This window comes from Triturus cristatus, chromosome 2_1, assembly GCF_964204655.1.
Source record: "Triturus cristatus chromosome 2_1, aTriCri1.1, whole genome shotgun sequence".
NCBI classification, from domain to species: domain Eukaryota; kingdom Metazoa; phylum Chordata; class Amphibia; order Caudata; family Salamandridae; genus Triturus; species Triturus cristatus.
The window spans coordinates 1,038,096,792-1,038,121,339 of NC_140581.1; the positions used below are offsets into that span (position 1 = coordinate 1,038,096,792).

The following is a 24,548-nucleotide window of genomic DNA, read 5'->3' on the forward strand; positions in this document are numbered from 1 at the left end:
TAGACCACATGGCCTTCTGAAAATGTATCCCTACTGTGACTGTCTCCAGTTAGCTTAGCCAAGGGAGTGTCTTCTCTATTGGTGTAGGGGTATGGGTGGATCATTGGGTGGTACTGTCTCTGTGAGTCAATCGGTCATTCTTGAATGATAGGTTTTTACCATTATCTGGGTTGTAAGTGCGCCTCCTGCTGAAGGGTCATTGGGCATCTGCTGCTGCTGCTGTTGTTGCTGTGCACCTGGAACTACCTATGAGATTTTGAACAGAGTACATACTATGAAGGGACAAATATAGTTTGTATGAGAATACCTTTTCCAATCTGGAAAATCCCATGGCTTATTTTAAAATCTGATCCTAGTCTACAAAATTTACAGCAGGCCAAATATGTTCACATCATTTGATTTCGTAAAGTGCATTTTTCATATCAACTGGATTGAAAAACAAATTCAGTGAAAGCAATTTATATAAAATGGAAAAAAAGCCATAAAACTGAAAACAAGAGTTACAAAATAGTATTTACAACAACAATACAACAACAACAGTATTAATAATAACAATAATAATAATAATAATAATGCCATCATTGTAGAAGAGGGAAAGGTCTGGGTCTACAGGGAGAGAAAAATTGTAGGGGCAAGAATCCATGGAGTGTCTGTGAGGGAAAGTGAGGAAACACCCCTCCCCATGATGAATGCTGCAATATCACAAGGATGAGAACTGGTGTAGAGAGAGGAGAAAAGAAGGGTGAAAGGGGGAGAGTGAGAAAACCTGAGTTGGCTCCTGGGAGTGTTTCCTCATTTAAAATGTTTTATATGGGCTTTCAAAAGAAAGAATTCAACTTAACCAAATATAAATTTGAATGAAAGATTCAGACTATGAATGTAGATTATCTTCACCACCCTGACGGACAAAGTACTCTCCAGTTAAATCTAGATCAAGGCCTTAGTCTTACCTTTCCACAATTGCTTCAAAAGTTCGCTCTAATCAGTCCTGCAAACCCTCAGTGTCCTAGGACAGGCTGCCTCTAAGCACTAATTCACTCTCCAGCCAAGTCTCCTGTAGGGTCCAGCCATCTGTGGTCAGATAGGCCCTCATGGAGAGAGGAGTTCTTCATTTTTCTGCTATTGGCGCATGAACACAGGAGTTCCGGCCCCTGACCCTTGAAAATCAATTTCATTCCCTGAAGGTCAGCAGAAGTTAGGAGTTGGCTGACATCTTTCTTGCAGCAGGATTTAGAAGTCTCGGAGTACTTTTCTTGAAGTAAAGTCATGAGTCCTTGAGTAATTTTCTTACAGCTGGGTCTTCCTCTTTAGATAAAGTCTTTGTTGGTCCAGTAATGTTCTGAGGGGGTAGTGGTTAAGTGCCAGATGTGTCCAGTGCTCTAGAAAGTGATTATAGAAGTTCTGCCACCCAATCAAATGTAATTCCTTGTAGTTCTCACCTTCTTTTGCAGCACTTCATTTCTGTCTTAATGTAAAATTGCCCAGAAACCACTGCTTCAATAATGTCACAGGCAGGCCTGTGTTCAGCTCCTTAGTCACTCCCCTATTGTGAATAGTTCTTCTCCCACCTGACAGTTTCAAAACTGGTTTTCTCCCCCCAGAGAATTGAGTCTGTCTATCCAGGAGGATCCTAGGATTTGATTGGTAAGCCCACCTTGGTATCTTTAAGTCAAATGAGTAGTACCAATGCTGCCCTTTCTTCTTCTAGTTGTTGCTGTCCACTCCTGATATCTAATCTCCACTAAGTGTTCACTAGTTAAAATGACCATTTCCTTCTTCAGCTCAGAGGCAGGGCATTGTCTTCTATGCCAGGGTCTTTAACGCTCCCAGACAAGAATGTCCAGATGTGGGGGTGTGAGGAGTGACAAACGGTTTTGAGCTAGGTCTATCATTCTAAAGTACATTCTTATAAAGGTATTTTCAACTCAAATTATTATAAATCTGATTCCACCATTAAATCAGATTTTGAACATTAAGTAGACAACAACTTTGAAAGACTTTGCTAGCATTTGCTCAGGTGGGGCTATGGAATTAAATCATTTAAAACCACCTAGGCGTGTTTTATGGAAAATACAGACATGCCTACATAGTCAAATAGCAATTTAAGACTCTGTGATGACATACATTTTACATTTACAGTGTGGCACTTTTTTTTACATATGAGACAGCCTGGCTTGTGAGCTCATAAGGTACACATTAAGGGTGAATTATCAATATAAAAATATGTTTTGTACACAGTTGTGGCACCCTTCCTTAGGATGTGTAATTGCATTGCCTTTAAAATGAAGCCCAGCCAGGGCAGAGTCGTGCTCCTGGCAGCCCTATGTTTTATCATATGTGGGTGGTGTATATATATATATATGTGATCAACGCGGTCGAAACGCGTAATGCTGGGCACTTGCCATGAGATTTTGATTTGATTTTGCCATTTGTAGATGGAATAAAGCACATTATTATTTTTTCAACTGCACGTTGTGCTCCATACCTGATTTTTACCGAGGAGTTGGTATTAAAGGACTGTGGTGTCTATATATATATACTTTAACCCGTATATGAAATGTATCATCCATGCCATTGATGCATTTCCTGAACCATCTGCTATGCCCTTCCAAAAAAGTTAAATAGACAAATTGGGTGAAACGATTTTTAGCAATCCCATTTTGGGCCACAGCACACACACTATTGCACCTAATGGCAGTGTCACAATGAGCAAAGTTTTAATTCCACCAAGGACAGGGTCTAGAATTTTTTTTAAACATCTGCTGTGACCATGCAGAAAAGTCAAAATAGCTTCAATTTTCCTCAGGAAATTCACTAAACATGAAATATAATGGAAATCGAAAAAAGGACGTTTTTTAAAATGTGTTGTTCCTCTTGTAATCTCAGAATTAGAGAATGTGCCTGCCTCTCTTCCTTGAATGTATGTGCTTAGTAAAAAGATTTACCTTTTACCCTATCAAAAATAAATCAGAATTATTTATTTAGAAAGTTTATAGAGCCCACCTTAATAATTTACTGTGTGGACTAAGAAAATGGTTAAGATAAAACTGGTATATAGCCTGATTCTGAGATTGTGGCAAAAAAGGGAAACAGCCATTACAACAAGGCTGTAACCCACATGCACTGTTACCACACATAGCCATTAAAATGCATTATTTTACAACGCATATGCCTATCACGAATGCCTTTACAACGAGCTAACGTTGTAAAGGTATGAATGGTACAGGCATATACTTTGCACTGGTGGTACGGGCATATGCTGGTAAGGGTGGTAAAGGCACCAGTGTGGTCAAGGCTATCAGTGTCTTTAGAGGAGATGGAGAGACCCTTCCGCATCCTGTTGACGACCTGTACTGCGAAATTCGTAGTAAATGCATGCGTGGTAAAGGCATATTCCTTATAAAGAAATTTGTGGTAAAGGTTATGGGTGGTAAAGGCATTCGCAATGTAACGCATGCGTGGTTAAGGCATGCGTGGCAACGGAATGCGCTGTACCATCATACATTCAGGAAAAACAACAATCCTTCAACTGTGAGATTTCACAGTGTGTCCCAAAGGTGAAATTAGTGAGTGAGTCTGAATTTTGAAGCTTGACTTTGGAAATAACGTGGCAAATTGATGTTTTTGCATTGACCCCTGAAACTACCAATTTTTTGCCTTTTTTCTCCAAGAACATTTTGGCAGGTCTTATTTTCCAAAATATGTGTGGGAAAAAAGAGCAGTCCGTTTTAAATGGACAGTTTGCAATTCCCCCCTCATCAGTATTTCGATAATGAGTAATTAAAGATTATTTTGCAGAGAAATAATTAAATAGTACTTCACCTGCAAAAAATGGTTCTTCTTTCATTTACAATTTGAAAAGATATTACATATACTTCATTTTGAGATTTTGTATCCCAAAATTGACATATGGACATATGGACTTCAGCTTCACTTCAGACACTGAAACTTTCTAACCAGTTGGCATTTTGTCACATAGGCCATCTCAGGATCATTGCACAGACATCACCTGTGTGCAAGTTACGCCGCTGACAGGATGAAGGGACATATTTCCCTTGTTATAAGCAGGCAGTTATTGGACAAGGACTTGTTGATGTAAGATCCTAGCTGGCAGCCAGAATACCTTTATAAAATGTTTCTTTCGCATCTTGATCAAGTATGGGTACACAACCTCTGTAAAAACATCCACTTACTGGTGCTGCTTGCTGAGGAACAAATCCACGCTGATTGATAAATGGGGTGTTCTGTCAAAAAAATGTTAATTATGTGTTAGTTGTCATTTTGTAGAGTGCATCACCTGAACATATGTGTAGTCCTCGATAAAAAAAATAACACGACTTTAAAGGCCCTTGTTTTCTCGCAAGCACAGTACAATCAGCATCATTAATGTGTATCAGGGTTTCCTTAAATGCTTGCATTTCCTATCTTTTCAGTGATGAGAGTTGATTGACATTAATGACAGTCATGGGCAGCGGAAACTAGAGTTGTTAATTTTCTTTTTAATTGGCTAAATTCCGGTTATTGAAAGGTTAGATGTTTTCATAAAGTTTTAATCGTCAATCTTTCCACACTTAACTATAAATGATTTTCTAATGTAAATAGGCGACTGTGGCAAATTCTATGTGAGACAAATGCTCCCATACATGGAAAATGATATCAACAAAGAGCAGTTTTTAACAAACAATTTCAACTTATTTTACTTATTTAATTGCAATGAAGATTTTACATATTTACTTATTTTACTTATTTGATTGCACCAACTTTTTGTATAACTTGTGTAACTTTGTACACCTTCTAGCAAATGATGCCATCCATTTAAAACGTTGTTAACATAATTCTAGTTTTTTTTTTTTATTTAACTTTGTTGAATAAAATGTTATGAAATGTGTTGATGAGTTATTTTTAACAACGCTTATGCTAATAATCACTTTACAGTAAAAGAAAACTAAATAACATCGAGAAAACTGATTGTAAATACGTATTTTGCAAGACTTTTTGAATAAACTACAAGGAACCAAAACGCTTTAGAAAACTAAAAGTTTTGGCGTTTCCAAGTTTTTAGGCACCTCTAGGACGCACCACTATGCAAGGATGATTTCAATCACAGTGTACACTAGGGGAAATGCATCGGAGCTCCCATGGTCCTAAACAAAGATCTGGAAGAGCCAAGGGAACAAATAGCTCCAGTTAACAGGTGTGTGAAGTAATTTGCTGAAGTAAGGGCGATACCCCCTCTGACTGCGGAGCCTGACACTAAAGCGAAACTGGGGATGCCAATTAGTGATGTCGCAAAACCTGACACCGGTGCTGAGTTACCAAGTTCCTCCAAAGAATGTCAAACTCTGCCTTAGCTGACATGGGAAGAAACAATAACAAATGGGCCCTTAGAAACCTGTGTCCCTCTGGATTCAGGTGAAATAAGACATGCAAACTTAATAACGTGTGCTTCCCTCCCTGTAGTAGGAGGGTTGAATGCTGTTGAGATGGGCAGGCTGGCAAAAGATGATTTGGTCACCGTATAGGGAGGAGGCAGTCCACATTCCTGAGACGCGAATGCTCAAGTGGCATCTCAGGGTGGAGAGGTATGCCCTAACATCTTGAGAAGTATCAGTGCCCCAGGGAATAAATCACAGGGGGATGCTACATTAATTCCACACAAAGAATATACGTCACTCGCTGACCTGAAGACATCCTTAACTAAAGAAAAATCTGAAAATTATTCTCTGCACTCCCTGGAATGAATAGGATTGAATCAAAATTGATTGAGTACATCGCCTTTGTTCTTGGCTCCCTGATAATCCAAGAGAAGCTACGAAAGTAAAGTTCAGTCACCGAGAAGTTGCAAGAAAGTTTGAGGCACATGCAAATGTGCTGTCACAATGAAGTATTTTATTTAGTAAACCGTTTCCCACAAAATATCATTGGATCCTGGCCAAACCTGTTCTAGCTCACCTGATAAGGGTTTGGTTTTTCGCTGCTCAAAAGGTCCAGAAAATATAAGGGTTGAGTCAGAGCCACTATGGGTTACAAAGGATTTCCCTAACAATACTGAATGCTGGATGACAAACAACCCTAACTGAATGTCTTCTGGTAATCATAGAAATCTGATCGCTAACATATCTCCGTCTACACACTTAACAGCACTGCAGTACTTTTCCAGGAACATTTGTGGCTTAAGAACCTTGTCCACTTTACTGCAACAATGCAACAATGTCATTTCCGTTTTTTAAGTTTTGTATTATCTGGTTTTTAGCTGAAGTATATTAATTTGAGGAGTTTGATAACAAACTCATGTTTGAAGAAGTGTTTCTTAAGTTTTTATTTCTGAATCTGGTGTGTACTTTTAATATTATTATGGTTTTAATTAACTAAACAATAAAAATGTATGGTAAACCTTACTCCATTAGTTGGATGTAAGTTGAACATATCCTTTCCTTTAGAAGCGTTCCTCAAAATAGCCATCATTAGGGCAGATTTAACAGGCAGCAAATGGCAATTTAATCCCTTCAAGTGTGGAGCAACATTTGTGCAGTTTTTCTCTGCAGTTTGTGTTTACTGTTTTATCAGGTTATTGTTAATGGCAAGATCTGTAACTTAATTCGCACAGAAAGCCTGGAATGGCATTCAATAAGAATTCCATATTGTACAACAGGAAAGAAAAAATTGTTGTAGCTTCCCAGGAATACCCACCTGAGTAAATATTTAGACATGCAACAAGCAAACATTTCTGTATGGCAAGGTGTTGCACGTTAGCATAAATACACTGAATAACTTTTGATTTTATTTTAAACAAACTGCTTCCCGTTTAGAAGTCCATTTCCCTACATCTCACCGATTTTGGTGATGTTCTTTCCCCTTTTGTACAATGAAAACTGATCCATTCCAGCCCGTGACTGGATTAAACCTCCATCTGTTTTCAGCTGGCAAATTAACTTTAAAACTCTGTTTGTTCATTGCTTTTTGTAGGTTCATTGCTTTTTGTAGGTGTCCACCAGATCCTGGTATGCCCACAAGTCACTCCTGGGAGAAGATTTACTCAACTTAAAATTATTCTATACCGGTGTCATTTTAAAGATCTCTCCCAAAAAAGAATTCAAGACATTGTAAATTAGAAACATGAATTTGCACTTAAATAAATATTTGTACTGACTTGCCAAAATTAAATGTAGGTACACAGATAATTTTCTGATTAAGGTTCTTAAAGATTGTTACCCATTTGTTTTGTCTGTTTTAGGATGGAAAAGTGGATTATCACAATCATTTCTCGTTTCCATTTCTTAAAGCTAAATTAGAATCAGTAGACCATGTACAGATTGGTCTCAGGCCTAAAAATTTGGTGAGTAAAGTGACAGTTTTAATGCATTGCTTAAGAAGGATGCATTCTCACAGCTTTAAACAACCACTGTTATCAAAACCATTTTTGGTAGGCTAATTTTCTCAATTTCTCTTATACTTTGTCATTTAACCAATAAGCCTGAAGATTTACACCCCGAAATATGAATGTTTAGTACCTGATCAGTGGGCTGTTGCTGTCCTGGTTGCTGTGGAGCCTGTTGTGGAGGCTGTTGTTGTTGTGGGTACATGTAGAATGGGTAATATTGCATCATCTGTTTGGGGGAAGATAATGAAGGAGTGCAATTTCAAATATAATTGAGGAGGAATTTTTAGGGAGGATTGCGTGGCCATCATCGTAGTAAAGGATGATGGAACCTAGAGGGCTCTACTAAGTACGGCATCTTTGTGTAAATTCACATTTTCACACTTTGAGGGCAGAAGTTGTGTGCATCTAGGGACCTTTGTCTTAAACATACAGCTAGCATCTTCAGTATAATTCACAAACAAACTGAACTTGCTATTAATAAGAAAAGAGCTCAATTCACCATTAAGTGAACTTAGTTTTTCGCCAAACAATGTGGCCCAAAATAACAATTTTCCATGGCACTGTTTTGCATTTTGGGTTTGATGAGTCCACTGAGTTTATATTTCTGTGGGTTCCATTAAATGAAGAAAAATTGTGAGTAGAACCTGATTAAGTTCTCAAAATCAAGGTTATTGCGTCTGCCCTCCAAGTTCAATATTATGAACCACATGTGAATTTACACACAAGCTTGATGAGCGTTGAGGAGCCCAAAAGGTGTTATAGAAATGTGCCTTTCCCAATCTACTAAGGATCAGGTGTATCCTCATTCCTTTATTCAGAGGAGATTGTTGGCGTGAAGAAGGTGCCCTTAGGATCCAGTGCCAGAGGATTCCATTTATTGTTAAAGAACTTCGGTTGCATTTCCGTTTGGCTAGTGTTCTCAAAATCATTGTTTTTTGGCTGTCAAATGTTAGTATGGTTCATGCTGAATCTTGATGGCAAACTGTTCTTTGTTACGCATTTGAGATTAGAAGATATTTGACGGACATTTGTATGACAAGTAGCATTGTTGGTCCACCAAAAATGTGACGATTTCAAAAGCACATTTTTGTCTGCAAATCAAATTTCACCTCCTTTGATACAGGATCACTTCCATGATCAAAGTAGACACAAGATTGTCCATGAGTATGGCCTAAATTGCATTGCCATGCAATTTCTGCTGAAAATGTGAACATCTACACAATCCAAAATATGCAATGGCTTTCAAACATACATATAAGGAGATTTTAAAAAGTTGGATTGATAAGGAGAGCTTAGACTAAAGCGACAGGGATGCATAGGGAAGCAAGAGGACCTTAGGAAAAAAAGAAACCCTGGGGAATGAGGCAAATTGATGAAAGGAGAGACATATGTGTATGGAAAAATGGTGAGAAGAAGTAGAACTTGGCAATGTTTCCCACACACAGTGAGAGCCTGGTTGTGTGAACATGCCAAAAATTCAAGCAACCAAAAATGTATTCGTGAAAATATGACTACAACATTTTAAACAGTTTACCTGTCCCTGCCCCTGTCCTTGTGGGAAGACCATATATGGCATCACCTAGTGGAAAAAAACACAGTAACATGAAGCAAGTAAAAATACATTGAGAATATGCACAGTTAATTGGAAGGCTTTTCATTAGTGGGATACCTGAAAACAACATTACTTTCATTAATGCAATAACCGTTGATTCAAAAAATAAACATGATACTTAACAGGAAATATAGAAGTGAATTATTAAGTTAGAATAGTAACAAAAATAAATGTTTGTAATTTCTTTAGTTGGGAGAGGGGTTTGTTGAGTCTGACTCCATTCGCACAAGACCTTTCTACATCAATGAATATGAGGATACATTAGAAATATGGGTCATGAAAATAATTAGTTTAGGTATGGCTATTTGATATTTGGAAAATATCTGACTGACAGTGATAAGAATTGGGTGTCCCTGGAATATTGAGGTATAAATCTTGATGGCACCAAATATCATGGAAATAATATTGAAGGACAAAATATCAAAAGGTAAGTTAGTTTATTTTTTCTATACCTAACTCTGTATATATGTGCCTTGACAATATCTATATATTCAAGGTACGTAGATGTGGAGTTAAGAATAGTAAATCTATACTTCCTCTGTTTGCACTTACATTTCGATATTCTGTCCCACAATATTCTGTCTACAATATCAGTGTGCCATGTTATTCCTAATCTCGATATTCCGTATAATGGACATAAGAATGGTTTACACAACAGGAAAGGGAAGACTGTGAGGAACATGTTTTATTATTAGCCCAGCTCAGGTAAAGGATGAGGGCAAGAATGACAGGGTTAGAATTGCCGAGATGATGGTGGACTGTTGTTTAACACATGACATCAAACACACAAAAGACTCCAAGGTCTAGTATTTGTGGATCATTAGGTTTTCACTAAACCTGAAGAAAGCACATGAGGTGCAACTGGATAAGCAAGCATAACAGTATACGTTTACATAACATTCAAGTATACATACTCGTATAACAGGTCAAACATGCACTGTGAACAAAATAAATAGAAACAATAAGAAAGAATGTTTAATTAGTTAACAGAAAATAACATGCTCATTTCCTAAATTGACTGAGAAGGTAATATAGTGTTAGGCTGATGAGCTGCCAAACTGCTGGGGTGGTGGAAGCTCGACCTTTGTAAGCCCATGTCCACCAGCCTGGCAAATTTAGATTTGTTATTGATAGTGCTGTCACTGGCATGGCAGGAAATCTTTCTGTGAAATTGTGTTGTTGTTGGGGCAGTAAACGCACCCCTACGCTACACACATGGCTGCGCAGCATGACCTATTGCAACACAAACAGTGACACATATGCACAGCTACAGCCACCAGCGGCTATGCCCCTTGATATATGGCAACCATTACATTCCTATCTGCTGTCAACACAGGACACGGGTGGTACTCCACCACTACCACAACACATTTCTGCAGGATGGAGAGGGGAACACCTGGGATTACTGTAACACCGCAGAGGTTGTAGTGAATATTAATGAGTGTGCTTCCTGCCTGTCTTGCAGAACAGGATTACTGTACTCAGTGTTAACCTGGTTTAGTCATGCCAGCACGTTGACATGTACCCAACGTTTCTTAATTTGTGATGCATCATAATGCACTGTAACTCTGTGCAATAAGATCTTGTGAAAATCAATTTTTAAAAAATGGTGTTGCTGGTGGGCCGTCATTTCATGGTGGGCCAATACGATTTTGCTTTACTTGGCAGAAAGCTGACCTTCATAAAAAGCAATATTTAAGACAAAATGGGCATCTTCTCCATGTATGATAGATGCATTGATCTTATTCTCGTGCAAGAAATTCCAGCCCTTGGTTTGTATACGGTGACGGAAATTAAAATTAGCATCAGAACCCAGACCCTAAATATAGCTGGATTTCTGATGCCATGGTGAGGGTGGTTCTCCTGCAGGTGCCACTGAGGCTCGAACTTTCAAAGCCAAGCAGTTCCCCGACCTCTAAATAACACCAGAGTGACATGGTCAGGAATAAGCTGATTTTTGGCAGGCTTCCTATGATGGTCCCATTAAAATATGAGGCTCTTATTTAAATCCCAGCGATTGACAGATATTGATCAAAGTTTTCCTGCTACCACCCTGACAAGTTCACAGCACACATGTCATGTAGGCCATAGCTCCATATGCCAGGGGTGTGAGCCACATTCCCATATAGATAAAACTTAACGAGACAATTAAAAACATAAGGTGAACTGATCAAATAACAATGGAAAATATTGAGATATAGTGGAAAAGAAAAATAAGTGTAGCCACCCGTTTCATGGTTAGGAAGTTTAGAGAGTGGATTGGTGGACCTATGTTTCACCACATGAGCGGGCCACATTAGTGCTACATCATGAGAGTAAGATGTTCTACAATCCAGTGTCTTTGCACGCTTTATTTTTATTCACTACACATCTCTTTATCCCCTTTTCTATCTCTGCATTTTACTCTTCTAACCTCTGTGTATATGCTGATAGAAGGTGTGCACTTCTGTCTGAGTACTATAGGCTGTCACTTAGTTATGTAGTGAGAACGAAACTGAAACAGTTCACACACATTCAAAGCCATAGTACAAACAATGAACCTTGCCTCATTCCTGTACTTGATTAACAACAGCTCCTCCCTTGCATTGTCACAAAGAAACACAATGCTGTATTATGGAATACAAAACAAAGAAAAGGATAAAAGTAATCCTGCACATCATGCATGCATTTTCATCACTAAAAGAGCATCTTAGTGAGTGTCTATGGGGCTTGGACTGCAGGGCGGAGGGGAAAAGAGAGTGCACTTACTTGGTTAGGCTGTCCGTTCTGCTGAGGCATTTGTGGGTTGTTAGGGTCTTGTTGCTGGGCTTGCTGGGTTTGCTGGGCACCTTGACCAGGAGCCTGGGGTTGCAGACCTTGCCCAGGGAAGGCAATCTGATTTGGTAACTGCCCTATAAATGGTCCTCTTTGTCCAAATCCCACCTGGGCCAGGCCAGGTATCTGTGGCTGCTGAAGAATTCCAGGAAATAATCGACCCACTGTTGCACCCTGCATGAGCAAAATAACAATGCTTTTTATAAATATAATTTCAAGTTCTGTAGCAAATATATACATATATATATATATATATATATTTTCTACCTACTGCCGGCCAACAGTTGGTAGTTATAGTTAGCACCATGTTTCCATAGTAAAAACATTTATTGACTTGCCTACATCTTTGGCGCTGTTTGACAAATCTTCATGACATTTTCCAAAGAAAGTGCCCTGGTGATTCTAGCTGTCCATGGAAAGTTTCAGGGGGATTCATCAAGTGAGGGCGGAGAAAAGGGGGGGTGGCAAAAAAAAGTGCCTTTTCGCATATTAACTCCCATAGAGTCTTTAGGGATGCCTGCAGCCCGAAGTGCTGGATGGCATTACTCAAAATTTGGTAGAAAGGGAGATTTTGTTCCGTAGATCACAGTTTTTATTCTTTGGTGTAAGTCCGTTCAGTAGTTTGGAGATATTAAAGGAAAACCACATTTGTATATCAGGGCGGAGCCTACGCACAGATCTCATGGTGGTAACTAATTGGCCGCCAACACTTCAACTAGGAAGTGTTGGCAGCCATATTGAGACCAATATACATGATAGCACCACATTGAAATGCATTTTAGGGATTGGCAGGTTTTGAGAGTAGGATAAAGGAAACCGTATAATGGTGATAACAGATTTTAGTTACAATATAAATCATTTGTTGATGGTATCATACTAATTTTAGGAATTGTGATGTCTTCTAAGGTGGTTTTACCCTGTGGAAAAGCTTCCTGCTGTTTTCTCGTGATTTTCCCATGGAGGTTATGGAAGGTGCTCCAGAAACTAACATGAGAGCATAGTTTCTATAAATTCCCACTATCTTTTCCAGCCATGTGAAAAGGAAGCCTGACATTCTCAGTAAATCATGCACTTCCAATAGGAGCAGCCTGTCAGTTGATTCCCTTGTATTCAACTGCAGCCTCCCAGAGTGTTCTAAAGAATAACTACAGTGCTACCTGTGTTTCTCATGACAAACGTATGGCATACCTGAAGCCATGTTGATTGAATCAAACTGGTAAAATTGAAAATATTTCATTTAAAAAGGAACAAAATGAGGGGGTTCAGTTTGACATAGAAATTATGGTTAGTGCTGTAGAAAGAAAAATAAGTACACAATTTAAGTGAGTTCTCAAATATCTTCCTCTCCTATTTCATTTAAACATTCTGACATGCAGACTGAAACATGGACTTTCAACACTGGCAGCAGATTGCCAGTTAACTCCCTGGTGATCAGCAGCTTTACTGCACTTTTCTAATGAGCAACTAGGGTGCTACCACTCTGAATTTATGACAATAGTATGGCATATCTGAATGCCATCTTGAGGAAATCAAAGTAGAAAATTGAAAGCTTTTTCTATTGAGGATACTGCAGAAAATGAGGAAATTAAAGAGCTTTATAACAAATAAGTCTCCAAGATGGCCACCAGAGAAAAGAGGGCCCAAATATAGCACAAATATCACCCAACTGCATCCAAGTACAGCCCAATGACAGATGTGTGCAAAACACTTTTTGCAGTTTTATATTGCACAGACTTGACCCATGGTTATAGGAGTGTTTTACAAGAGCATCAGTTACATTACACAAGGGTACATTCATTTTGCTTTTAGACTCAGGGAGATTAAGTTATTTGCCCAGAATCACAGGATGTCGAGCTGACGTCGAAAATCAAACCTGGTTCCCTAGTTGCAAAGTCTGTGGCTCTGGCCATAACGTCACATCCTCTCTCTTAAGTGTAGCATATAATTAAGTGATCAACTGGATAAAAAAAACATGAAGCAAATTATTTAAAAGTGTTTTGTGGCTTTTTGAAAACTCAGGTAAAAATGTTCTCATGTTTTTTGTTTAGAGGACTAACCATTATTTATATGGTAATGAGACCCTTTCACACAGGAAGGTGCAGAGGAAACAAGTTGACCACGCTGTGCAGGCAGACACTAGCAGCACAACGGGCCATGGAGGGCAGGGGAAGGGGGGCAGGGCCAACAAACTGACCATGCAGCACAGGCAAGAGAAGCTGCGGAAATATAAAAGACCTTTGAGGCAGAAGGAAGAGGCAGTGGCAGTAAAACTAAACATGCCAACAGACCCGATTCAGGCAGGAGACTCCCGATGTTTTTAAGCTCAAAAGGGCTTTATTTTATCTGTCTCCTGCCAAAAATCTCCTCTTTTTCAGTGTAAGCCATTGGGGAAAATTAATTCCCAGGTTTTATTTTCAAAATCTCCCTCTTACCAAGTTCAAAATGTGTACAAGTAACGTACATAGGATCTCGGCGGGTGTAGGAGGACTTGAGTAGGGACGTCGACTTAGATAAGATAGGGCAGGAGGGAGATGGGCAGGGGGACCAAACTGACCTTACAGGGAAGGTGTCAGGGGTTGCAGCAGCACAATACACCACGCCAGGCAAGCGGGACGGAAGTGCAGCACAACGGAAAAGGGAAAGCAATAGGGAGGGGACAGGGCCATGTACATGTACAACATAGAGCAGAGTGGAAAGAGGCAAGGGCAGCAAGCTGATCATACTGGATAGAGAGGAAGGATGGTTGCAGCATAACAGACCATGAAGGCAGGAGGTAGGGGGCAGGGGCATGACAGCAGACCAGACAAGGTAAGAGGGTGGGGATAGGGATCTACACATGGCAAACGGGGGGGAACGGGGCAGGGCAGTAGCTGCACGCTGACCATGGAGGACAGGTAGGATGGGCACTAGAATCACAGCACACCGTGGAGGACAACAGTGAGACTACAATGGCATTCACACAGACAATGGAAAGAATGTGGGAGGGGGCCAGGGACAGCAAGATAACCACACAGGGCAGGTGCGAGGGGCTGTGGCAGCACAGAAGACCATGCATGGCTAGCAGGAGGGTTAGTGGCAGCACAATCGCTATTGTGGGTGAGAGGGGGGACAGGGGCATTCCCAAAGGACCAAGAGGACAGAAGGAAGAATTAGGGGCTGGACACAGACAAAAAATGGCAGGGGGAGCAGTTACACCACAACAGAGCAAGGAGGGCAGAAGGGAATGGAAGCAAAATGGACCATGGAGGACAGGAGGGAGTGGATAGGGGCATAGAACTTGGACAGGCAGAGTGGATGTGGCAGGGACAGGCAGCAGCTATCCGAGCATGCTAGGCAAGTGGGAGGGGCTGGGGCAGTGGCAGCTCAACAGAACACTCAGAGTAGATAGTATGGTGGCAGGTTCATGGAATATGATTGGCAAAAAGGAGGGAGCAGGGCATGCACACAGACATCTTAGGGCAGGGGGAAGGAGAATAGTGGCATCGAGCTAAGAACAAAGGCTAATCAGGAGGGCAGTGATGGGGCACAGACTTGGGCAATGGAGGGCAGGAGGAGTGGGCTGGAACATCAATCTAAATGGAGGGCAGTGGCAGCACATCGAACCGTCCAGGGCAGGAGGGAGGGGGCTGGTGTATATACTTGGACAACAGAGAGTTGGAAGGAGGTGGGCAGCAAGCTAACTGGTTTGGGCAGGCAGGAAGGGCAGTGGCAGACCAACATCCACACATGGCTGTAATGAGAAAGCAGGGTCAAGACTTGGTCAATGGGTGGCTAGGAGGAGGGGGACATGAGCAGCAAGGTTGGTTGAGGACAACACAATGACAGGCCCTCCGTTCAATCTCCCCCACTATGCATTGTGATGGGCATCTTATCTAACATTAAATAAAAGCTTAGTAATTCATTGGGGAAAATAACAATGGTTACAGAGATGTTATACTTAGGAAATAAAATATAAAAAACCTAAGAAATTCACGGAAAAAACATAGGTTACAGGTAATTTGGTTCAGATTTCACTCACAAAAACAGTGAAATTCAGTAGTAACAGTTAGCTGAGCTAACTATAACTTACGCCCCCACAATGCACAGCTTATGATCTCAAGTATTACATCACTCATGACATGGTCAGCTGCATCACTAATGACATCACTGATGACATCTCAAATGATATCACTGATGACATCATCCTGTGATCTTTACTGTTTTCTAAACATTTTTGAGCGATAAACATATATACTAACCTATTACAAAAGTTAGATCAGTACACTAGATGTACTACTAATGAATTATACTCTTTCTAACTTATGTGATCTGAGTGGCTATCTGTATGAGTATGTTTCAGTTGTCTGAGTGGCTGTATAGGTGTGTGAGAGTATGCATGAGCTGCTGTATGGGTAAGTGAGTGGGTCTCTGACTAGCTCTGTCAGTGTGTGAGTGGTTGTGTGCATGGTTGTATGGGTGTGTTAGTGGGTCTCTGAGTGGTCCTATTGGTGTGTAAGTGGATGTGTATGTGGGTGAACGAGGGTGGGTGAGTGGGTGTGTGAGTGGCTGTATGGGTGTGTGAGTGCTTATGCCAGTTGCTGTATGGTGGAGTAGTGGATGTGTGAGTTGCTGTATGAGTGAGTGAGCAGGTATGTAAGTGACTCTATGGGTGAGTGAGTGGGTGTTTGAATGGCTGTACGAGTCAGTGACTGGGTATGTAAGTGGGTGTACTGGAGAGTGAGTGTCAATGAATGGCTGTATGGGTGAGTGAGCAGACATGAGAGTGCCTGTATGAATCTGTGAATGGGTATGTAAGTGGTTTGGTGTGTGTGTGAGTGAATGTGTGTGTGCGTGTATGGTTTAGTGGGTGGCTGTGTTGAGAGGCTATATGGGTGAGTGATTGGGTGTGTGTGTGCATGACTGTATAGGTGAATAAGTCTCTGTGTAAGTAGCTGTAAGGGTGACTGTGTGGCTGTGTGAGTGGAAACCTGAAACTTCTCAAAGGTTGTAATGTTTTACTCTTTTCCACTTATATGTTTAATTTGGAACTTTTTCTACAATTTAGGTCACAGATAGGTCACAGATATCCCTATTTCACATTAATTAAGTGATTCTGCGATAGATGTCCCTTTCTTGGTCTTGTAGTTTAACATATCATTCACTCTTGTACATTCTTCCTCTCAAACCCACCCATCCTAGCATTTTCCTCTATATTTTCTGTAGTTCTGGTGCCTAGTATTTATCATTTCGCACAGGAGTATTGCTTCCAACAGTTTTTTAAAATTCGAGAACTGCCTTAAGATGATACGAGAGTGCTAATGATGGCTACTCAAAGACAGTAATGATGCCCACACAGTGCAGTGTTATCCCATGGCTTGGGGTTTACTGTACCTGCAGCTGTGGTGGAAGAAGGCCAGCGTTGCTGAGGCTCAGAGCCAGGAGTAACTATGAGACAAAAAAAAAGATGATTACAAAGATAAAACAATGAAAGGCTGTTCGCAGACAGACAATTTATTTGATTCTGTAAATCATTGTGATTTTAAATTTGGCTGAATTAAAACTACTAAAATTACTTTTATTTCAGCAATTAGTGCTGCCACTGATAAATATTGTATACTTCTAATGACTTTTCTGTGGGATACTCATGCCTGACCCGGGGCAAGGAAAATTAGAGGGACTTAGATGTTTTAGATCAATGCCAGTTTGTTTTTGATAGTGTTTTCAAAATGCATTTTGAGACGTTCATAGAGTACTTTACTGATGTTTTGCCATGGTTTCTTCTGCATAATTTAGCCCATTTAAATCACAAAATAATGGGAATCAAACATATGGAATGGAGGGCTGGAAGGAGGATTGAGAAGAGGGGAGAAAAGCATTTTAATTAGTAGACAACCCTAACCAAATGTTTGTGTTGTTGAAAACATGATTAAAACCTAGCGAAGGATGAAAGGTTGCAAGTGCTAAAGTTCCCCAAAGGTGTATATAGCAGATTAGGATGAGATAAAGACAAGATGGACATGTCTGCTGATCATAACTAATGCTTTACTGGGGGATTTCCTGATGAGCTGCTACATTGTGGCCTGGCTTTCCTGTAACTAAGGAGTATGTATCCTAGGTCCTTATTTTTGTTTAAAATGTGTTCCAGTCAAGAGCTACAACCTCCAAACTGATATTAGATATTTCCATGTGTACTGCAGAGATAAGAGTTGCACTACACTTACTTTGTCGGTCTAGCAGTAGGACATTTTAACCCCTTCAGCGCGGCGCGGATTACCGCGCTGTGCTGAAGGTTTGTTGCGCGGGCGGGGCCGTGACGGAGTGGTTCCGTCATGCGCACAGCGCGACCGACGCGCATGACGGAACCGCTCCGACACACGCATCGAAAGGGTTAAAAGCATGCTTTTGGGCTCAAGTCCAGCCCAGAGCGGATTCAAGTACGTGTAGCTTGGGTGTCAGATCATGTGGCCGTATGTTGCCTACCTGTTCTTCTCACGCCAGAAACAAGCCACTTGGTTTAGGCATGAAAGGCAGTAACCAAGCTAAATTGTCCGTTCTGCAGTGTTGTGACACTCAGCACACTTTACTGTTTGGCACTTTACAATGAGGGCCCTGGGACATCTCAAAATACCAGTGGCGATGCAAGATTTCAAAAATCATACTACAAGACACATTTACAGATTGAAGACACAAAAAAGCTGAAAGTGCACCTTGCACACGTTAGATGCAGTAACTCAGGAAACTGAGACAAGTGTAGTAGAAGTACCATAAAGCATGCTTTAAAATGCAAGATGAAGAAAATATATATAAATAAAACAATACTAATACATATAAACGAGTTGTATTCATGAGATTACTTATGAAAATGTTGTTTATCAGCATTTACCGAACAAATAATGTGCCAAGTGGCCTAGACTTTTTATTGCTGTCAATTATAATGCATCATGTAGAAATGTTGGTGCAAAACTGTGAAAATACTAGATATAAATTGATAATACTAGTAGTTCTTATTAAAACCATTTTTGTTACATGAACCGAAAAAATTATATGCTCGTGAAAGTTGAGAAGAATTGTGGTAGTAGGCTATTTTTAGCATTAGTTATTTTCATGCGATAATACTTGGTGAAAGTTCTACTTTATTTCCTATATAAAATGATTTTATTGTATCATATTAAATATTGAATTAGAGTTTATTTAATTTAAATATTATATGCAAACGTAAGGCCTTTTCAAACATGTTTATTCTCAAATGCTGACTTATTCTTTCGCTTAATACAATGGTTCTTTTGCAGCTGTAAAATGTTGCTTTATTTGTTCCGTACATCTGAAACATTTGACATTCCTAAAAGATTCTTTATGTGCATAGTAAAATCTTCCCGTGTGAACCAAGATTTTAGTTGCCGTCATACACGGAGACAATGTAATATTTCCAATGTTGTTAGTCTTTGAGGACTTTAAATTTCTGGTTTCCCATGACTACCATTGGAAACCATCTCACAATTGCTAGTGTCCTAGGTGGCATTATGTAAATCTAAGCACATGGCAATCGCACAACAGTGGTGCGATGCAGCATCACTGGGACCTTAGCAGAGACTTTATAAAAGAAGAAAGCCCAAAGGAGGGACAACACCATACTTTCTCTTTTTCACAATCAAGAGGATCGTTTGCCTTTTGATGATTTTCGAGATCCATCTTTTTTGCACTTGGACTGCCTTTGCTGAATGCTACAGGTAGTAGCTGATGGACTGAGACCTTCCTATGCCAAACCAATTTTATTTTCTTATTTTTACTTTTTGTCTTATGCTAATGGACTCACTTTTAATGGACTTTAAATCTGAACCCTTTCCCCTTTTTTTATGATTTTGAGCTGTTAGAAAGACGAACTACCCTTCTGCTCTAATTGGTAATAGGACTCCCTAACACTGCAAATTGATTTATTCGATAACTATCCTTTGAAGCATGACCTAAATGTATGAAATTCTACTGCAAGCTGTGATATTCTTACCCGGATTACTCAAAAGACTGCTTATTGTCATGAATTTTGAATTTTTAATACAATACCCATATTAATGTAATATATGTCTGATCCTCTTATTGAGTCTTGCTGATTCTTTCAATGAAACTGTGCTATTTTTCTAATGATTTAAATGAGTTGTATGGAAAATCAGAGATTTTTTACTGAACATCAAGTTCTGCTTCTTTCATTCTGTGTGGCCATAGCAGAACTTTTGGTCTGCATAATTCTAGTCTGACTTAAATTCTTCAGGTGATTGGGCCTTCCTGTTGCAATTCTTTATTTCTATGGCATGGTGTTAAGAGTGGTGTACTTAAACTTGATTTTAAATTTGTGAGTTAGCTGTCAATTTATGGTCCTCATTGGACTGCTAAGGCGATTTTTTGGTCACCCTAATTTCCATCACTCCTTTCGGCTGGGAAAGATTCATCAGAGGATCAGTTCCTCTGTGGTAAATGAAAATGCTGCAGATTGCCTAATCGTAAAGGGCCCAGTACAGTTAGAGTAGTCAGGAGAGTAAGATTTTTTTTGCCACACTTGTGCTGCAACACCACATTATTCACCTTGGACTGTTTTTATCAAGCTATGAAATTCTGGCACAAATTCCTAGGGGAGGTTTAAGCCTCCAAAATGCGTAGCATATGTCACAAATTTGAACTTTGCATTCATTCATAAACATTTTTATGGCCATTTCCCTTTTTGGAACCATATGTAACTTTAATTCTAGGAACGTTATATTAAGTTTGTTTAGAAGGGTGGGCAAAACGCCACGATATTTTAAGGGTGTGTAAGAGAACGGGGTTTCGCCAATTCGAAATTTTCTTTTTTTTTTAGGTGACGAAAAAAATAATATAAAGTTGCATGCACTAATGCATATCTTTAGAATGTGTCTCTGTCTGTGGACAGATGGCAGAAACAGATGCTGGGTGAGGGAGTATGGCTGGAAATGTTTTCATACATTTCCAACATACTCCTAAGCAATTTAGTGAACCCCCTAAAAGTCAGATATTTTGGGAATCATATCAAAAGATCTATGTGAATCTGACAATAAAACATTTTGTTTTCAAATGTTGTCTACAAACCTCATTGCTGGCACTTGCAGAAAATATGCGTCGAGGTAAAATCTGGAAATGCAGTTAAATGAAAATTAGCTGGAGAAACTGCAATATATTTTAGAAATATATGTTTAAATCAAAGTTAAGGAAAAAACTCAATATATTCTAATTCACTTACCGGAATGGAACATGAGGTGCCGATAAGGCAGAAGAGCAAAGCTGCAATCTTCATTTTTTAATAGAGAAATTTCCTGAAAAATACAGAAAGAATCTTGCTTTAGAATAACTTTACTTTTAATTTGCTAATCTGGCACATGTGAAGGACGCACAGGCCCTGAAGCAATTGGTGTTTATCCTACTTATCACGAATAAATAGAGCCTTTACTGATGACTTGTTGCTGATTGCAGAGTCGGCGAATTAGTCAACCAAACTATCTCACTAGCAGGATTCCTTTATCCGACACACCCAGGTGTCTGTCCTCCTTAAAGTGAAAATGTAAAGCCCACATGACCATTCTGCTCAAGGAAGTCCCATGGAGAGGGTGACCAGACGTCCTAGTTTTCGGTGGACTGTCCCGGTGTCCTGTCACATTTCTTCATTTTGAATAAATGTCCCGGTTTTTGAGACAAGGGTTAGGTACCTGCAATTTTAACCCCTTCTGTGCCACGCCCTTTCCCCCTCCTGTGCCGGGCGTTACATTAGTGGGTGGGGTTCATGACGAGATAGTCTCGTCATGGGCACAGCGCAACCGTGCTCCATGACTAGACTATCTCGTCATGGGCACTGAAGAGGTTAAGGAGAATTTAAAGGCATGATCTCCTTACATAGGCACTTCAGAAGAATTAAGCAATTTATTCAGTTTTCGTCAGGCAGCACAGGAGGAGTTTGACTGCATGCTCCCAGCAGAGGAGAGACAGGGTCGGGAGAAGGTCAGGGGGCATAGGGTGGATATATGTATATATATATATATATATACATACATACACACACACACACACACACACACACACACCCACAGTCACATATATTGTGTGCACACACGTTTAAAAGGCTACAGTATATATGTATATATAGGTAGATATTTTCAAGGCCGGGACAGACCACATATAGAAGTAAGACTAAAGGCATTAGACCTATTTTTATTTATGGCATGTCCCGGTTTTTGGTTCTCAAAATCTGGTCAACCTACTCGTAGAGATCTGACTGATTGTAACTTTCACTTAGCATTCGGCAAGGTTTTGCTAACGTGCAATCCCATAAACCCCGTTAAATAGTTCTAATATGTCTGTAAATGTTTCCTATTCCTTTACAAAACACCGGTTTCTAACTTTGCTCACAATAGCCGGCGGATGACATTTGAATTTTTTGTGATGGATTTAGACGGGCCTGCCCATAAAAGTTACAATTCCTACTATACATTGCCTCCGACGCTTGCAGATTTTTTCAGATTTTTTGAGTATTCACAGGTATCATCAAAAATGCCCTTGGAATGAAGACAATTTAAGGGATGGGCAAAGTGAGCACTGGTTCAGCAGTGGCAGCTCCGCCGCTAAGGCGGTGGAGCATCGCCTCTCTGCTGGAAAATAAAAATACAATGATAATAACGTATTGTTATTATCATTTTATTTTCCTTATTGCTGTCAGTGGTGGGGCGGGGCTGGTAAGAGAAAGGGAGGAGTGCTGTGCACTTCCTAAGTGCACATGAACTGTTAGGCCACCCTCTTGGGCATGTTCGTTCCAGGCTGCATTGCACTGACTGGTCAGGAACATGCACAGGCTCCCTGTTCCAGTCTGAGCGACGAACTGCATTGCTGAGCTGTCATTGGCTCAGGGGAGCCTGCCTCCCCGGTGCTTCCTGCTGGTGCCGGGACAGGAAGAGAGAGTGAACGAGGACGGAGGAGAGGTGGTGGCCTGCCATTAAAGGCAAGTCCCATTTTTTATTTTCATTTCCCCCGCCCTACCACCCTTGTTGGCTCTGGACCACATCATTGGGGGTGGGGGGTAGGGGGGTTGATAGAGCCAGCTCTGTCTGATGACCCTGAATGATTCTTAAACAAACATTGTTTAAATACAGTTTTCCTTTAATTTATTTTAACTATGGCTAATGTGTGGGAGTTTATTAGACATTTTGCAAAGAAATAACGGATCTCATTTACGAGGCCCTAGAGGCCTATTTGCACCGCTGGAGTGACGCGTTTTTGTTCCTAAAGTGGCGCAAGGAGCTGCAGCATATTTGCAAAGCCACGCAAAGACACTTTACGTGGCTTTTTATGGCATTGGAAATGTGTGCCCCTTTCACGCAGAACCCTGCATGAAAGGGGCCTTCCATTGGTATTACTGTGGGTGTTCCCACGCAACACCCATGGATTCTGAAACATTCCTAGATTTATGAGGAATCGTAAACCTGGGAATGCATCAATTTCTAAAGCAACTCCAGGGTTGGTGTTAGGGAGGAGCAACAAGGAAAAATACGCGTATTTCTCCTTGCTTTTCCTCTTTTTATGTCTGATGCATTCTGTAACACACATAGAAGGAGGAAATCACCTCCATAGATTGATTTTGTGCTGAAAGGTGTCCCTTCCTGCACAAAATCAATCATCCCTGCAATGCAGGCACCCTTGCAACAAGACGCAAGGGTGGCCGCATTGGCGCTAGGCTGCTTTATTAGCGCTGTTGCAGGGGTCAGTACAGGAATGCACCGTATTCTTGTAAATACTGCGCATACCAGCACTTTTACAATGACGCAGTGCGGTGCTCCAAAATTGCTTAAGGCCACGCACTGCACCATTCTATTGTAAATAAGGCCTGTTCTGTTTATGGTTCTCACCACCACTCGCCAAACATAAAACAATTCTTTTAGAAACAGGAGGTCACAGATGAGAAATGGGAGGCGGTCACAGCGATTATTTCCAATGACATTAGTGAGTTGCTGCTGAATCACACTATTGAAAAGACGCATTACAGTCCCTGAATATAATATGAAAACACATTCACAATTTGGACCAGTGTGTCTGACCACTGTCAGTATCCTGGCCAAAGAGGGCATCAACGAGGAGAGATTGGATCTTGAATGAAAAGCTATTCCGAAAAGGGACGCCCCAAAATACGCTTGACCCAGGGCCCCCAAAATCCTTAAAATCTCCCTGCCTTGGAAATAGACAAAAAATAGAGATTAAAGGGGTACTCCTACTGTTTTTTATGTACATTTTCCACTAGCTAGAAAATCAGCATGACTTAACGCCCAACCATGATTGCATTGGAGTTTTGATGCTGTAATTCAGCACAACCAGCTAATAATAAAAGAACCATCTGTAATTCTGCGATGGGATAATACATGTCCATTGCTAAGTGGACCCTGAGAAAAGAAGAATGATTGTAGAAATCAGTGTTGCTGCACCAATTTCAATGGGTTCGCACTGTTTCCCGCCCAGAGATTGGTTGTTTATCAGAGAAAAAAGATTGGAGATGCAATGTTTTCGCATTACGTTTAATCTCAATGAGTCCGGTAACTCAGTTTACCAGATGCACCGAGATTACCGGGTCGCTTGCATACAGGCAGTAAATCGGGTGAAAACGTGCACATTTAAATATTTCCTTTTTTATCTTTGCATGAAAAATACTTCTTCCTACTGAGAAACCCCCTACCCCCTTCCTTCCAATAGCGATAAGGAGTAGTTATCTTCTTTTTCCCCTTC

The 24,548-nt window shown here is 40.4% G+C and overlaps 1 protein-coding gene across 3 annotated transcripts in view; it reads right to left on the minus strand.

Moving 5' to 3' along the window:
* The window catches only part of ODAM (odontogenic, ameloblast associated), a 41,356-nt gene that overhangs the window by 9,768 nt on the left and 7,040 nt on the right, over positions 1-24,548 (minus strand). The window contains exons 2-9 of one of the 3 annotated variants that reach the window (XM_085635308.1): positions 21,031-21,103; positions 20,880-20,921; positions 17,178-17,231; positions 11,742-11,981; positions 8,916-8,960; positions 7,512-7,607; positions 4,194-4,244; positions 160-246 (exon numbers count right to left, since the gene is read on the minus strand). In XM_085635308.1, coding sequence (XP_085491434.1) covers positions 160-246; positions 4,194-4,244; positions 7,512-7,607; positions 8,916-8,960; positions 11,742-11,981; positions 17,178-17,231; positions 20,880-20,921; positions 21,031-21,084 — 669 coding nt within the window. In that variant the 5' untranslated portion in view covers positions 21,085-21,103. The remainder of the gene's footprint in view (positions 1-159; positions 247-4,193; positions 4,245-7,511; positions 7,608-8,915; positions 8,961-11,741; positions 11,982-17,177; positions 17,232-20,879; positions 20,922-21,030; positions 21,104-24,548) is intronic. The other 2 variants (XM_085635316.1, XM_085635324.1) reach the window with 2 other exon arrangements.